We start from the raw sequence: 17,291 nt of genomic DNA, 5'->3' as shown, positions 1-17,291 counted from the left end.
CTTGTTTTATTAACTTTTAAATTTATAGGGAACAAATAGAGATTGTGTCACTCCATAATTGACTAGCATGTAAACAAAAAGCTTAAAAGATCCTTTTTTTTTTTTTTTTTTTTTTTTTTTTGCCAGTCCTGGGGCTTGAACTCAGGGCCTGCACACTGTCCTTGGGCTTTTTCCTCAAGGCTAGCACTCTGCCACTTGAGCCACAGCACCATTTCTGGCTTTTTCTATGTATGTGGTACCGAGGAATTGAGCCCCGGTTTTCGTGCATGCTAGGCAAGCACTCTACCACTAGGCAAAACTCCTGGCTTAAAAGATTAATTCTAAGGTCACCTGAGGTAACTTGTTGGGAGGTTATTTCTGAATATGTAAGCCAGACATAGTGTTAGGGGGTAGTCTGTGTCAAATGATTTGGTAAACTTTTAGTGCTTTTTTCAGTTTTGAAGGAGAATACTGTGATGGTTTTGTTTGAAATATGTACAGAACTCTTACACTTGTTTCTTTAAAACTTTTACAAATGAATAGCTCTCAATACTTGGATCATTGTGATATGACTCAAAGTGTTAAGCTTAACTGAGTTCAAATCTAAGTACCACCAAAACCTCCAAAACAAAGCAATTAAAAGAAAAGCTGGGCGTAGGTGGCTCATATCAATAACCCCACCTACTCCGAAGGTTAAGATCTGAGGGTTGTAGTTCAAAGCCAGCTTGGCCAGGAAAGTCTGTGAAACTCCTGTCTCCAATAAAATACTAAGAAAATGCTGGGACACTAGGACTGTAGTGGAAAAGTGCTAGCTTTGAGCAAAAGAAGCTCAGGGACAGCACCCAAGGCCCTGAGTTCAAGCCCTGGGACTAGACCAAACCAAAACATTATTGGAAAAAACAGCTGAAGAATGATAGTAAATGTGGGGAAAAAAAATCTTGACATGCAGGATAATTAGAAGAGATAATGGTTACAGTTAAATTCGTATGAATGATAGCCCTTAATAATGTTGTTAGACTTACAACTTGAGTTCTAGGTTTCTTCACTGGTTTCACATTTAATATTAATTGACTTATTTTGTGATAACAGCTAAAATGGGTAACATAGAATATTTGCTCCATTGCTTTAGGTCAGCTTCTTCAGGTGGTTAGAGCAGCCAATGGTGCCCAGTACATCTTTCAGCCTCAGCAGTCAGTAGTTCTTCAGCAGCAGGTTGTACCACAGATGCAGCCTGGTGGAGTTCAGGCTCCTGTTATACAACAGGTAAAGGAATTTCAGTTACCATTTCCATCTTCTATGCGGATTCCTTTAGGTGGTTGCCATGGTTTTATATTAATTATGGACTTGTCTCCAGTATTCAGGGTTACTTTCTATTGTGTGTCTCAGTGTAATGTACATTCAACATATTTTTAAATTAATCTATTAAAAGTTTTTGCATACATTAGTTGTACAAAGAGAGAAGTTTTGTTATATTCTTGTACTTGCATATAAGTAGTATGGTTCTTTTTTTTTTTTGCCTGTTTGTTTTCTTAGTGATAGCTATTGAGGCTATTGCTTTTTTTATGGCGGCGGGGGGTGGGGTGGTCATGGGGCTTGAACTCTGTCCTGGGCACTTTCCCTGAGCACTTCAGCTCAAGGCTGCTGCCCTACCCTTAGACCACAGCTTTTCCCCATTTTTGTAGTGATTAATTGGAGATAAGAGTCTCTAGGCTTTGTATTGCTGGGCTGGCTTTGAACTGCTATCCTCAGATCTCAGCCTCCTGAGTAGATGGGAGTACAGGCGTGAGCCATTGCACCCAGCTTGAGGCTATTGCTTCCATGGCTATGGATGTGGAAGACCTCTTTGTGTGTTTATTGGCTGTTTATCGTCCTCTTCTTCCTCTTCATCTTCCTCTTCCTCCTCTTCCTCCTCTTCTCTTCTCTCTTTTTTTTTTTTTGTCCTGCGGCTTGAACTGAGAGCACTGTCCTTGGGCTTTCTCAAGGCTACAGCTCTACCACTTGTGACACAGCACCACTTCCGGCTTTTTTGTGTATGTGATACTGAGGACTTGAACCTGGGTCTTTGTGCATGCTAGGCAAGCACTCTACCACTCGACCAAACTCCCAGCCTTGTATTCTTTTTTGTGACCTAGTCTGTTTATTTCATTTGCTCATTTAATGGATTGTTTGTCTTTTGATGTTTTAATTTTTTTGCTTTTTTTCTTTTGGTTGTGGAGCTTGAACTCAGTGCATGTTAGGCAAGCACTCTACCATTAGACCAAACTCCCGGCCCCATAGTATCAATATTCTTTTAAGCTACTAATACATCTACTGTTTAAAACCGTTACCTTAGTTTAACAGTGAAATGAAGCTCAAAAGAGGTGAGTGTCTTTCTTTAGCTGTATATCTGATTCTGGTGTTCAGATTATCAGTGAAGTGTTCCTCATGTGGAGGCAATGTAGCTTTACAGTATAAGCATGAGTTCTGGGCCACTGAGTTTAGGCTCAAAATTTGCTACTTAGAGACTAAGAGCATTGTAATTTATATCTTGAACTAATAACTTGCATCCTTGGCTTATTAATATCTTGAATATGTACCAGAAATAAGTAACTCAGTAAAGAAGTAGTAAGAAGTAAGTAACAAAATCAGCAGTTACCTTTGGAAAAAAATTTTTTTTTCAAAAAGTTGATAACATAGAAATACGTTAGTATACTAGTTAAACATGACTTTTATTCTTTTTTACTTTATTCATAGTTTTAACTATGAATAGGTGCCATTTTTGGTGATTGTTTTAACATTTAGACCAGTTTCTGTCTGCCATATTTAATCTTTCAAATATGCATTTTTTGGTAAAAAAAAAACCCACAATTTTTTTCTTTATTTGTCTTGTTTACATTAGGTCCTTGCTCCTCTACCTGGAGGGATTTCACCACAGACAGGTGTCATCATTCAGCCTCCTCAAATATTATTTACAGGAAATAAGACTCAAGTCATACCCACAACAGTGGCAGCACCCACACAAGCTCAAGCACAGTTAACTGCAACTGGCCAACAGCAACCACAGACCCAGCCTGCTCAGCAACAAGCTCCATTAGTATTACAAGTTGATGGAACTGGGGATACATCATCTGAAGAAGATGAAGATGAAGAAGAAGACTATGATGATGAGGAGGAGGAAGATAAAGAGAAAGATGGAGCTGAAGATGGGCAGGTGGAGGAAGTAAGTTTTTAGTGACAGACTTGGAAAAAGAAACTACTCAGTCATGCCCAGTTTGATGTGCCAAACTGAGGAATTGTATTTCATTTTTTTCAGAGGCTATTTGGTGTCATACAACGTTAGATTTTTGTTCTATCTGTACTACAGTTTTTAAATTGTCCTGGCTATATTTATCTTTAAAAGAAAATTGTTTCACATAGAAAAATGTATGTATACCAAGTTAAATTGTATTAATAAGGATAGAGGAGACACAAGTCATTCTAATTCTTTAGCTTATGTATTCATAGTGATCAAGTCATTCTAATTCTTTAGCTTATGTATTCATAGTGATAGACCAGAACAAGTAGATGTGTTCAATCTTTTGCTTTAATAATTAAAAAGGCAAGACAACATTTGAGGAGAGAGGGAACTCACAAAAATTCAACAAGACAGATTTATTCCAAACCTTTTAGCTTTTTGGTCATATTTTGTATCCGTTTCTTAACCTTTTCTGTTCTTAGCATTTGTCTGCTTCCAGAAGCTTATTGATGTCTCTGTTTTTCCATTTTCCCAGCCTAGTTACTTTTGCCCAGATGAAACTTGTCCCACCACACTCATTGTGTTCTTCAGTTTAAAAAGTGGTCTTTTTTTTTTAACCTTATTACAAAATAAACTACTTAAATGCTTTTTAAAAAGGTTATGATTAAATATTGACTACAAATAAATAAAAGCTTGTTTCAAAATCAAAATATCCTGGTATCCACCATCTAATTAATTTTTTGTTGTTGTTTACTACTTAACATCTTGGGCTATCAGTGTATCCATGCCCATAAACTTAGTGTTTATCATTAACTTGCTTTTTTTTTTTGCTTTTTTTTTCTTTTTTCCATATATTTTTTCATATATTTTTAAAAATTTTTTTTATTGTAATTAGTAAAAGGGTTACATGATATTTGCCAGATAGAAGGTGCATTAATTCACATACATTGATACCCTTTCACATGTCTTGGTACCCATTTCCCTCCCCCCCCCACACTCCCCACCCGTCTTGGTTTTCCCCCTTCCCTATCAAATTTCAAATATCCAAATACAAATAAATTCAATATATCAGATAACAAAGTGAGATACTATACCAATATGAGATAACCAAGGGACAGCAAAGGAGATGAGAGACAACATAGTACATTAAGGACAACAATCATTCATTATATGGCTTTTCATTAACTTGCTTTTTAACAATGTGATTATTTTCCTTAAGTGTATATTTTTTGGCTTTGCTTTGGGATAATTCTTTATGTATTTTTCTGTATGTTGGTCTTTTGCACCCTAAAATGATATTCCTGAGGTTTATTTAAGCTGTTGTATATAGCTATAATTATTTTTACTGATATACCATAATTGATTTATCCTTCTTCTGATCTGATGGACATGACTGTTGATTTAGTTGTTTACTGTTACAGTATAAAATATTCTTATATGTCTTAGAGGGATATATATACAAGAGTTCTTTTAAGTGTTATATGTAAACAATAACTTGCTGGATCCCAAGGCATGCAAATCTTTAGCTTTATTAGAAATGCCACATGATTATATTGATTACATCTTTGCTATCTAGTTCATAATTGCTGAAAATGTCACTATATCTGACATTGTCAGGTGCCTTAAATTTTTACAAGTTTAGTGAGTAGAAAATGGTGCCTCATTTTGGTTTTGATTTCATTTTCTTAAGTATTGATGAGTTTCAACTTCTTTTCATGCATTTACTTGTTAGTATATTTTAGTATGTGAAGGTTTCCTTTCCGTTTATTCCTTAAATCCTTTATTTATTTATTTTTTTGATGTTGTTTTTGTTTTTTGCAATTCTAGGGATTAAACTTAGGCTATTACACATGTTAGGTGGCAAACTGTACTGCTGAGCTATTGTCCTGGCCCTGTGTACTTTTGATGCTTCCTTAAGAGATCTTTTCTTTTCTTTTTTCCCAGTCCTGGGCTTGGGCCCAGGGCCTGAGCACTGTTCCTGGATTTTCTCCTGACTAGGACTCTACCATTTGAGCCACAGCACCACTTCTGGCTTTTTGCTATGTATGTGGTACCGAGGAATTGAACCCCGGTCTTTGTGCATGCTAGGCAAGCACTCTACCACTAGGCCAAACTCCCAGCCCAAGAAATATTTCTTTATTAATTTTTTTTTTTGTGGGTCATGGGGCTTGAACTTGGCCTGGGCACTGTCCCTGAGCTCTTCACCCTTGAGCCAAGCCCCACTTCCTGTTTCTTTAGGTTAATTGGAAATAAGAGTCTCAGGTCCTTTTGTACCCAAGCTGGCTTTGAACCTTGATCCTCAGATCTCAACCTCTCTGAGTAGCTAGGATTACAGGCGTGTCACTGCTTCCAGTTGGTTTTTTTTTTTTTTTTTTTTAATTCATTCATTACTTTTCTACTTTTTTTTTTTTTTTTTTGCCAGTTTTGGGCATGAATTCAGGGCCTGAGCAGTCCTTGGGCTTTCTTGAGGCTAGAACTCTACCACTTGAGCATCAGCACCACTTCCGGCTTTTTCTATGTATGTGGTACCAAGGAATCAAACCAAGGTCTTCGTGCATGCTAGGCAAGCACTCTACCACTAGGCCAAACTCCTGGCCTACTTTTCTACTTTTTTTGCTGGTAGTTTATAGAACTTTTAATATTAATTGTTGACTAAGATGTCTTCCTAATGCCTTATTAATTTTAATAGTGTTCTTGCAGATTTTTACATGTTTTCTATGTAGATAGTTACATCACATCTAAAAATGGCAACTTTTCTTGCCTTACTGGTTTAATTCTTGAAAAATATATTTATTAGAAATAAAGAATCAGACTAGGCAGATGGCTTAATTTCTATAATCCTAGCTACTCAGGAGGCTGAGATCTGAGGGTCACAGCTTGATGCCAGCCTAGTTAGGAAAGTCTGTGAAACTCTTACCTCTAATTAGCTATCAGAAAAACTAGAGTGGAGCTGTGACTCAAGTGGTAGAGCACTAGCCTTGAGGAAAGGTGATCAAATGTGTAGGCTTTGAGTTCCAGCCCTAGTGTACACACACACACACACACACACACACACACACACACACACACACACACACACACAGAAGAAATGAACCATCAGGCATTTGCTATTAGTGTAAAATTTGTTGCTAATATTTTGTGCATGTCCTTTTATCAGAGAAATTTTTTAATTCTTTATAATAAGCTAAGAACTTTCCTTGGTTTAAAACTATAAATAAATGTTTGATTTTTTTATTAAATACTTTCAGCAATTAGGTAGTAATATAGTTTCTTGGCTGTAGTCTGTTACTAATGGTGAATTTCACTAATTGATTTTTGAAGAAGCAAACCAGTTTTGCACTGCTGGAGTAACACAATTTGATCATTGTGTATTATTTTTGTAAATATGTGTCTTCAGAGCTTTATATCTATATTCATGTGAGTCTGTGATTTTTCTTTTCTTATTCTCTTCTTGCCAGGTTTCCAGGTTAATATCCTAACTGGTACTCCTTGTTTGATGCAATATAGTTTCTTTCTTAGGTTGTTTTATTCAGGTTAATACTGTCCTAACTGCCCGCCCTTCTTCCCTCATTTCTTCCTTCCTTCCTTCCTTCCTTCCTTCCTTCCTTCCTTCCTTCCTTCCTTCCTTCCTTCCTTCCTTCCTTCCGTGTGTGTATGTATGTATGTATGCATGCATGCATGCATGCATGCATGCATGCACACCTCTGAATGTGCCAGTCTTGGGATTTAGCCTGGGTACTGTCCCTATGCTTTTTTTCTCAAGGCTAGCTTTCTACTACTTCAGTCAGTGTTCTACTTATAGCTTTTTGGTAACTGATTGGCGATAAGAGTCCCCCTGACTTTCATGTTAACAGGCTGTCTTAAACAGCAATTCTCAGATCTCAGCCTCCTGAGTAGCTAGGATTACAGGTGTGAGCCACTTGGGCTTGCATCAACTATTGTTTTCTTTTGAAGTTGTTCTAGTAAATTCTAGTTTTTTAGGATTCTATCTGGATTTTCATTAGTTATCTTAATATTTTTAATGCACTAAAAGTAAATAAAAAATGATACACAAAATGGGAAAGAACATTAGCTAATTGTACTTGACAAGAATCCAGTGTCTAGAATATATAAAGAACTCTTACAACTCAAAAGCTGAATAGACAACCCCAAAATGGCTAAAGATGAAGTGCAGTTGCTAACACCTGTAATCTTAGCTGCTTGAGATGGGCAGGCAGAGATCAGTAGGCTCTACATTTGTGACCTGCCTAGGCAGACAGTAGGACTCCATCTCAACCAGTAAAGAAAGCTGGGCATGATGGCATAGTTTGTCACTTTCAGCTACATGGGAGGCAATAAAGGAGGTTGTAGTCTAGATCAGCCCTAGCACTAGTATTGAATGAATGAAAAGATTTAAATAGTCATTTTCCCAAAGATTATATGCAAGTAGCCAACAATACATGGAAATGAAAAGGATGTTGAGCATCATTAGTCCTTAGAAGAATGCAATACCACAGTGCAAGGCCACTTCATACCTAGTAAGATGACAATCTAAAAAGAATGTAAGTAAATGTTGGTCATCTTGTGAGCCAGGCATAGAGTTCGTATATAATTCCAGAGTAGACAAATTGTAAAGACATACATTAGCAAATTGGTGCTTGCCAGGAGACAGGATGGAATAAAGAGTGATTGAATAATAGGTAAAGGTAAATTTTCCTGGGATTATTTACTGATGATAGTTACATTGTGAATGTTGCCAGTACAACTGAGTTGTACACTTTAAAAGGATTAAAATGGTTACTTAAATGAATTTTATTAACTCAGTGTTTTCATTTTACATTGATTTTTCATTCCACCTTACATTTTTTCTCATTTGAAAGAATATATGGGTGTACATACTTATGTTGAATAAGTATAAGCCTAGACTTAGTGGCCTCCATTATTTTCTTCTATTTTGTCCAGTCTTTTTCTTCATGTATATTAGGAATCTGAGTTATAGTTTTTATTTTTTTATTATAAATGAGTTATGTTTAATGTACTTGATTATTTGAGTCAGGTTTTATTTTGACTCTTAATTCAAGAGATTTTTTTCATTCATATATTTTATGCTTTTGCCATAATCATCATGTTGATGGAAATGTAATTAATTTGTATTCGAAGATCTCATTCTTGATGTAAAATCTTAAGCCAACTGCGAGTCTATCATGTCGTCTTTGAGTTTCATCAGTTTTTACTTTTATTGTTACTACCACCTCATAAAAATTGTTTTTCAGGTTTATTTCTTAGGCAGTTACTGTAGAAAATTACTTTCTAGTGCTAATCCTAAAGAAGGAAATATTAACTTGAAGTTACCTATTCTAATTGTATTTAATTTCTTGCTGAAATTATATTAACATGGTAAACCTAGAATAGCAGTTGATTAGTAACAGATTTCTGGTGCATATAAATATATATTTGACATTTGGTTCTTGAAGAACATCATAGTCATTGTGTTGTTTTATCATTAAATGCTAGATGGATCACATGGGAGATACGGTTATAAATTCTCTTTATTTGTAGGAGCCCCTCAATAGTGAAGATGATGTGAGTGATGAGGAAGGACAGGAACTCTTTGACACAGAAAATGTTGTTGTGTGCCAATATGATAAGGTAAGGATTTAATCTTCAGATCACCAACATTTTCTACCAACATTTCTTCAAACCTTTCTTTTAGTCTCATTGAAACATTTGGGCAACTGCTTCTTCTATTTCTTTTTCAAAATAAGCGATATATTGCTATAGTTTCATGAACTATTTTAGTAGCATGAATAAAACCATATCTTACTTTATAAAAATTTGAAAAAAGTAATGAAACAGAGAGAGCTGTGAACATTTTTTCCTATTCAAACTATCTCAGCTTGTGAACAAAAGTTTTGTTTGTTTTTGTTTTTTTTTGCCAGTCCTGGGGCTTGAACTCAGGGCCTGAATACTATTGTGGGCTTTCTCAAGGCTAAGGCTCTACCACTTGAGCCACAGCACCACTTCTGTTCTTTTGGGTTTTTTTCTATGTATGTTGTACCGAGGAATTTAACCTGGGTCTTTGTGTGTGCTACGCAAGCACTCTACCACTGCTGCCAGCCCCAACAAAGTTTTTTTTTGTTGTTTTTTTTAAATGGCTCCTGGAGCTTGAGCTCTTCAGCTCAAGGCTATCCTCGCCCTGGGCCTGGGTGCTGTCCCAGGGCCACAGCCCCATTTCCCATTCTTGTGATTAATTGGAGATAAGAGTCTCACAGCTTTGTACTGCATTGCCTTTATATTGCATTGTCTGGGCTGGCTTTGAACCATAATCCTCAGATCTCAGCCTCTTGAGTAGCTAGGAAGAAATTGTCTTTTAACAGGAATAATTAGCTTCACCTACTCAAAGCAAAAAGGGTAAGTGAATATCTAACTTTTTTTTATTAAGAAGAGGGACTAGGACAATTAACAGACTGAAAATCCAATAAATGTTAGGTTTTATGAAAATCACTTAAAATTTATTTAGCCTTGTCATACTTTGATATTATTAAAAAATTTTTAGGGGCTGGGAGTGTGGCTTAATGATAGAGTGCTTGCCTAACATGCACGAAGCCTTGGGTTTGATTCCTCAGTACCACACAGAAAAATCTGGAAGTGGTGCTTTAGCTCAAGTAGTAGAGCTCTAGCCTTGAGAGAGCCCAAAGACAGTGCCCAGGCCCTGAGTTTAAGCCCCAGGACTAGCAATAGAAAGAAAAACAATTTTAAACCCAGTTCTATAGGAGGGAGGGAGGGAGAAAGAGTTATTTTGTGCTGGTGTCAGGGCTTGAAGGCTTTTGAACTCTGAACCTCTTCGTTCTTGCTCTCCTTTCTCATAGCTAGCTTTCTACACTTGAGCTGCATATTCATTCCAGCATTTTTTTTTTTTTTTTTTTTTTGCCAGTACTGGGCTTGGGCTCAGGGCTTGAGTACTGTCCTTGGACTTTCTCAAGGCTAGCACTCTACTCTACCACTTGAGCCTCTACCACTTCGGCTTTTTGCTATGTATGCGGTACGGAGGAATCGAACCTGGGTCTTCATGCATGCTAGGCAAGCACTCTACCACTAGGCCAAACTCCTGGCCCCTCATTCCAGCATTTTTGCTGGCTAATTGGAGATAAAATTCTACAGACTGTCTGAGCTAGCTTCAAAGCTTAATCCTCAAGCTGGCAGTTTTCTGTGTAGCTAGAGTTATAACTGTGAAGCCACTGGTACCTGGGCACTGTACATGAGCTTTTCTGCTCAATGTTAGTGCTCTACCATTTTAGCAATAGCTCCACTTTCAGCATTTTTGGTGGCTAAATTGGAGGTAAGACTCATAGATTTTTCCTGCCTTGGCTGGCTTCGAACCATGATCTTTAGATCTCAGCTTTCTGACTAAAATTGCAGGCCTGACTTATTTTTTCCTGTCTGTTTTTGTTTTGTTTTTTTTGCCAACCCTACAGCTTGAACTCAAGACCTAAGTGCTGTTCTTGGCCTTTTCTAAAGGTTAGCGCTCTACCAACTGGGCCATAGCACCATTTTCAGCCTTTTCTACGTATATGATACCAAGAGATCAAGCCCATATGTTTACAGAATTAAGTCAATTAAGTTATTAAGAGTTTTATAGCATCTGCTTTTGTGCATTATGCCTTAGTGATTTATTTATACAAGTAGAGTAAAAGATTTATTTATACACATAGAGGTTAAGACAGCAGATATCAGCAGATCTGTCATGAAGTTAGATAGGTATTCGGTGCAACCAAATTATCTAAGACACAATTTTGTGATGAAAACGTAAAATTCACATTAAAGATTTAAGGTTTTCAGAGGTGTACTTTAAGAGTTAGATTGAGGACAAGTACAGTGGCTCATACCTGTAATCCTAGCTACTCAGGAGACTGAGATCTGAGGATCATGGTTCAGAGCCAGCCTGGGCACTAAAGTCTTATGAGGTCTTATCACCAATTAATCACCAGAAACCAGAAGTGGTGCTGTGACTCAACATGGTGGAACACTGGCTTTGAGCTGAAGAGCTCAGGGACATCAGCTAGGCCCCAGAGTTCAAGCCCCCCCCCCCAAAAAAAGAGATTGAATCCTTCAATCTTAAGTTGATTTTTTAGCCAACAACAATAGTGTGTTTTATAATATATTAAATGAGGTGGAATGTGCTTTTAGTCTCTCTGAATTTGAGTTTAATTTTGAAGTCTAATCTTCAGGATCTTAGACAATTTTAGGGAAATTGCAGAAAAGGTTTCTTCTGATTGCCTAGTCATGATCTTAGTTATATACTAATGATGTGGTACATAAGTAGGTAAGGACTGTTAGAGCACTGAGTAAGAATAATACAAAACATAGAGTCTTTACCTTTGTTTATAGGTAATTCTGTTTTGACAAATTTTTCATCAGGAATTTTAAGATGCCTTCCTCTTTATATTTGGAACACTCCTTCATAAAGGGAAGTAAATGAATTGCTTTTCAAATTGTACTTTTTACTTTTGTTCAAATATAAATAGAGCTTTAACATTCACGTGGTTGGTTTAGATCAGAACTATAAAAGACCACTTAAATTCAAGAGTCCTTGCTTGAACTTTGTTATGCTCTGTTTCATTTAATAAACAAGGGAAGTTTGAGTCTACAACGAAAGTATACATGATTTCCAACTACATGAAGAATTGTTTGGTTTAGTTAAGTCTCAAAAATAAGTGAAAGTTACAGAAAACAGGTTTTAGTAAGAGGTAAAATACAAAGAATATTCAAGGGAACTGTCATAGAAAATAATAATTTAATTTACAGTCTCTACTCCCTACCTCAGATCAGTTGAGCAGACACTGAACAACCATTTGCCAAGAATATACCATGTAGAGTGTTTGCAATGCTGTTACAGTTAGATCTCAGAAAATTTCTTTAGTGAACACATCTACATATTCAAATGAAACTTCCATGTTGTATCTTGTGAATATTAAAAGTTTATTTTGGTAAAATAAACCATAATTGGATTACTTATTAAAAAATAACTAGTGAATACATATAATGCACTGTGTAAGAATACTAATTATGTAAAAATTACTTTAAAAAGCCCATTTAGTGAGTGCTTATGTCAGTCACTAGTCCAATAAGACCACAAAACTTGTGAGATTTTTGTGATTTTTTTTTATTGTTATCTTACATTCTCAATTTTGTTTTTGTGTAGATACACAGGAGTAAAAATAAATGGAAATTTCATCTCAAGGATGGCATCATGAATCTTAATGGAAGAGATTATATATTTTCCAAAGCCATTGGAGATGCAGAATGGTGAAGAGTTTTTTTCTTTTCTTTTATAAAAACAGAAGAAACTTCAAAAAAAATTAAAGTGAACGGTTTAAAACTTGGACATATATCAACCAAAACTACACTTCTGCATGTCAGCAAAGTGCAGTAGAAACAAAGCTACTGGAACAAAGAATAGACCTTGACAACATAGACACTACTTCTAACTGGCAAGCCATGGAACTGTAGCACCTGGGATACTTGGGGTGGGAGGGAAGGGTTTTGTGTAGGAGAACCATAATTGTCAATTTTAAATACAGGAACCTGCCACTGGTAATTAGCATGTAAAGCTTTTGTCTATATACCATCCTCCAACTTGGGCTCAACCAAAAGTTACTTGTTGGAATGAATTGAAGAAACTTCCCTTTTGATAGATTGAACTGAAACTGCTTATTGTATGTGGTTATATTTGGTAAAAATTGCGTGTGAGCTTTTTACAAAAGGGCAAAATTATGGTGTTGAATTTTAATTCACTTGTATAAGAAAACAATTTAAAACTCATAATAGGTCTTAAATATTTTTACTTGTTATTCTCCCTCAATAATATACCTCTTCTTTGCTTTATAAAACATCTATTTAAGATGTACAGGAAATAATAAGTGATCATAGTTTGGAGACAGTTTGGCCCAGAAATGAATATTTTTAATTAGGTTTTCATACTTGTTAAATGTAATTTGAAGATTTAGGTCTTATCTGAGTTGAATGGAATTAAAATAACAACTTTAATTTCCTTACTTAAAAACTTGTTCTTTCCCCCATACTTCAAAATGAAATGACTCATCAAGAATACATTTTTATTTCACAAAGGTAGCATCTAGCTAAAAATTAAATAGACATGAATATATGGAGAATTTTCTTGGATGGAAGTGTATGCTTACATATATCTATATATGATCTTTAAGCTAAACAGATGATATTCTGTACATTAAAGCATAAGGGCAGGTAATGAGGATCTGAATTTTTATTAAACAATTTAGTAATTATAGACGTTTCTTGTGTTTACTAGTAAAGAATTTAAGAAAACTATTATTTTAATTTAACAATGTTTTTAAAAGCAACTTTGTAATTGAGGGGGAAGTTGTGGGTGGGTAGAGGGAGGTGGGCCACTAAATACATATTTACCTCTTTTTAATTGAGTGGTCCTTTTTGGCCACTGATAATACAGACACTCTGGCCATTGATAATCCAGTTTGCACATTGAAAAAAAACGTAGAATTTGACTTGTATATTAAAAATAATAGAACTTTAATATGTATATTAAGAATGGGTAGCTCTATTTCTGCAATAGACTCTAAAGAACAATGTGGCATTGCTGTGTTCAGTGTGAATCAGCTGCCCGGGAGACCTGCAGCAATGCTCCACCTCCACCTTTTTCTTTTTCTAGTAACAATTCTGCTTTCCACATGTTGTGACAAATTCCCATTTGTCTTCCATTTTTGGTTTTAGTTTGCCTTTATGTGTTTCCAGAAGAGTGAGAGATAAACAGTTACATGAGCTATAATATATGTTTCTTTCTTTAACAAAAGTCATCAAATATTTTCAACAAAAAGCTACTCCATCCCCCCAGCGCCCCCCGCCCTCCCCCTTTTGGCCTACTTTCCACCTCACCAGTTTGTTCTCTTTAGCTTATGTTCTGAGATTTGGTATAAACGGCATTATCTAGCATGCTAGTAGTTATGTTTTACATAGATAACCATAACTGCTAATAGTTTCAATTTTGATGATCATTTTTGCTTTCTGGGGTGATGTTTGTTACCACTCAAAGCACATGTAGTTTTGTTGTTTATTAGGAGAGAGTGAAAATCCTTACTGGTAGGTTAATATTTACTCAATGAAGTCAATGACCTAAACTACCTATGAAAGTTCAGCAGTGTTGCTTAAATTTAGTAGTTCTTAGCTACTGAAACTTGGGTTACTGTATGATAGTCAGCTCATGGCTTGGGCCCTGTTTGTAGATAAACATCCATATTCATAGTAGCATATATATACTGGCCTGTTTTTAAAAGCTCTTATTTTTAAACATGAACAACCACTGCTTTCAGAATGACTCACAAGGCTTATTTTGAAGCAGGAAATAACCATTTCTATTTGCACCTGTGTATTGCATATTAATTATAGCATACGTGGCAAATGCTTTTTTTATCTGTGAAAACTTAAAAGCTGGTTCAAACAACATTGCATACCAAATTGTGCTCTTATATACTATTGCATTGTATTCCTATTTTTTGTTAAATTTTTTAAAAGTAGTTTATTCCTGTTTAATCAAGTGTTTTATTTTTATGATATTTGCTTTTGCTCTATGACTGTCACTTGCTTTACATTTAAAGTAATGCTCTTAATATTATATTTACATCATTTCATTAGGTTCCATTAAGATATCACTCCTTTGAATAGGCAAGGGATTCCCACTTTGAAAAATTTAGATGATAGCACATTTAGCCAAGAGAGAGAAATAATTCAGACTTGGTATTATGGAAATAAACAATGGTTTCAGATGATGATCTGTTGAGATTTGCACAAATGATAATGATACCCTTTACATAAAAATTAACATAAATAAAGTGCTAAGGAAAACGTACACCAAATTACTAAAATGGAACTGTGTGCCTTTCAATATACGAACTTCCTTGGTGGTCTTCTGTAAATCAGACCACTTGAATGCCCAAGAGCACATGTAATTTCTGTAGTTGCCACATGTGCTAACACCACTCTAATGTGCAATTAGTTTCTAGAGTAAAACGTCACAATGAGGGATCTTTTTGTTGGGCTTTATGTTTTTTAAATGTTCACATTTCTTTCTGTTAATTAAATGTCATCATAAGTCACATTTACACTGCTGCTGCCTTTTTAAAAGTAAAAGCCACCAATGTTCTGCTATTGCATCAAGATTTGAGCAATGTGTACAGTGGTTAAAATGTGTTTTTTGAAAAGCATAATACATTCTCGTATTAGAAAATAACAAAAATATAATGGCTTTTTATATAAAGACTTTCTTTTCTATATTGAAAATCAAGGATTTTTTTTCTTCTGGCTTTTATGGAGGAATGAAAGGAGTTGTCTCCCTGTAAGTAATTTTTTAAATTATTATTATAGCAATAATGTCACCATTATTATCAGAGGGTAAATGTTTTGTGTAGGAAAACGTAATTTTTTTCTTTGAATTATAACAACATTTTCTTCTAGTTGAGAAAATTCCTATATTTTCAGATAATTTCATCTGGAGCTTTTGTGCAATGTAATATTTTACTGATCTTTGTACATTTTCATTTCATTTCATATAGCTAGCTGTCTTTTACCTTCTTGTCTGATCAACGCTAGCACATTTACTTTGTTGGTTAAAAAGTTATTTTGTAAATATGTTTCCTTGTGTGTTTATGTTAGTTTTACATTTAATCTATTATGGCTATGGAAATTATTCTAAAGTTTATATTCTTACCTTTGAAGCCTGCCTTAGACTTTTTGTCATTTTGTGTTGTTAAAGGAAGAACACATCAAATTGAGTATATTTGTTTATTTTGAGGAACAAATATGTTTTCTTTTAAAGGAAAAACTACACTGAGTTACTACTCTTTCAGGCAAATTTTCTTAAATCAGTCCAGTACCGCATCAGGGCTACATCTTGTGAGGAGGAAGCTAATCCTTTTTGCTGTTCTGAGCTACTATTGTCAACTGCTGTTGTACATACATCCTGTTATGTGTAAGGGCGTAAATATATTTATTATGTTTGTAAAATTCATCTACAATTGCAGCTCAAGGTTGCTCTTCTGTGATATATGGGACATTATGTTTTAAAGACCATCTTGGAATACAATTAGAGAACTTAGTATTTTGATGTACTAAGACCTATTTTAAGTTTAATATTTTACCTTTGCAAAAACTAATTAAAGATGTTATTTAAAAAAAAGTAATGCTGCTTGCTTTGCTTATGAGTCTATGACATTGTTATATAGATATCTGAATAAAATTATATAATTCAGAAAGGAAAATGGTTTACTTTGTAATCAGAATAACAAAAGTATAGGTATCATTAAACTCTACCTCTAATAGGTAGGTTGCGATATCAGTCTAAATTACTAGGTTGTTGCAAATTTTTAGTACCTTTTGCAACATTTTCTAGCCCAATAAGAATTAAGGTTGGGCCAAATTGACAGCAACTAAAATAAATTAAAATGGAAATAATTAGCATATTGGGATGAGAGTGTGGCCTAGTGGTAGAGTGCTCACCTACCATGCATAAAGCTCAGGGTTTGACTCCTCCATACCACATACACAGAAAAAGCTGGAAGTGGTACTGTGGCTCAAGTCATAGAGTGCTATCCTTGAGAAAGCTCAAGGACAGCACCCAGGCCCTAAGTTCAAGCCTCAGGACTGGCCAAAACAACAACAAAAAAGAATTATTTTAAATGATTATTTTAATTCCAAAGCACAGGTTTCTAAGGATAACTCAAGAATGTTAATTTATAATTTCCTTGTTTAGCTAGGTCTTATCCACTTAGTTCAGACTTTTTTCTAGAGGTTAATTGGAGACAAGTATCTCAGGTCTTTTTGTGTCCTTGCTGGCTTTGATCCTCAGATCTCAGCCTCCTGAGTAGCTAAGATTACAGGCATGAGCCACTGTACCTGGCTAGTTCAGACTTTTTAAATGATTGGTTATTAGGAGAATTGAATTATTGAGATTTGTATTATATATTAATATATTTTGTTATTTTAAAAGGTATTAAATAGGTATTTTAATTTTATAGTTAATTCAAATCATTGAGAGCTTTTGTAATTTTTAATCTTGTTAGAGTATATTATC

General features: G+C 35.1%; 1 protein-coding gene across 2 annotated transcripts in view; it reads left to right on the top strand.

The window, feature by feature from the left end:
- Gtf2a1 (general transcription factor IIA subunit 1) overlaps positions 1–17,291 on the top strand; it is a 32,171-nt gene extending 14,880 nt beyond the window's left edge. For both annotated transcript variants that reach the window (XM_090344657.1, XM_090344656.1), the window contains exons 6-9: positions 1,109–1,242; positions 2,858–3,178; positions 8,732–8,821; positions 12,375–17,291. In XM_090344657.1, the coding sequence (XP_090200783.1) occupies positions 1,109–1,242; positions 2,858–3,178; positions 8,732–8,821; positions 12,375–12,482 (653 nt within the window). In that variant the 3' untranslated portion in view covers positions 12,483–17,291. The remainder of the gene's footprint in view (positions 1–1,108; positions 1,243–2,857; positions 3,179–8,731; positions 8,822–12,374) is intronic.

The sequence above is a fragment of the Megascapheus bottae genome, chromosome 14 (assembly GCF_031878675.1).
Source record: "Megascapheus bottae isolate mThoBot1 chromosome 14, mThoBot2.hap1, whole genome shotgun sequence".
NCBI classification, from domain to species: domain Eukaryota; kingdom Metazoa; phylum Chordata; class Mammalia; order Rodentia; family Geomyidae; genus Megascapheus; species Megascapheus bottae.
Note: the sequence above shows the minus strand (reverse complement) of the source record. Positions and strands in the feature narration are given on the sequence as shown.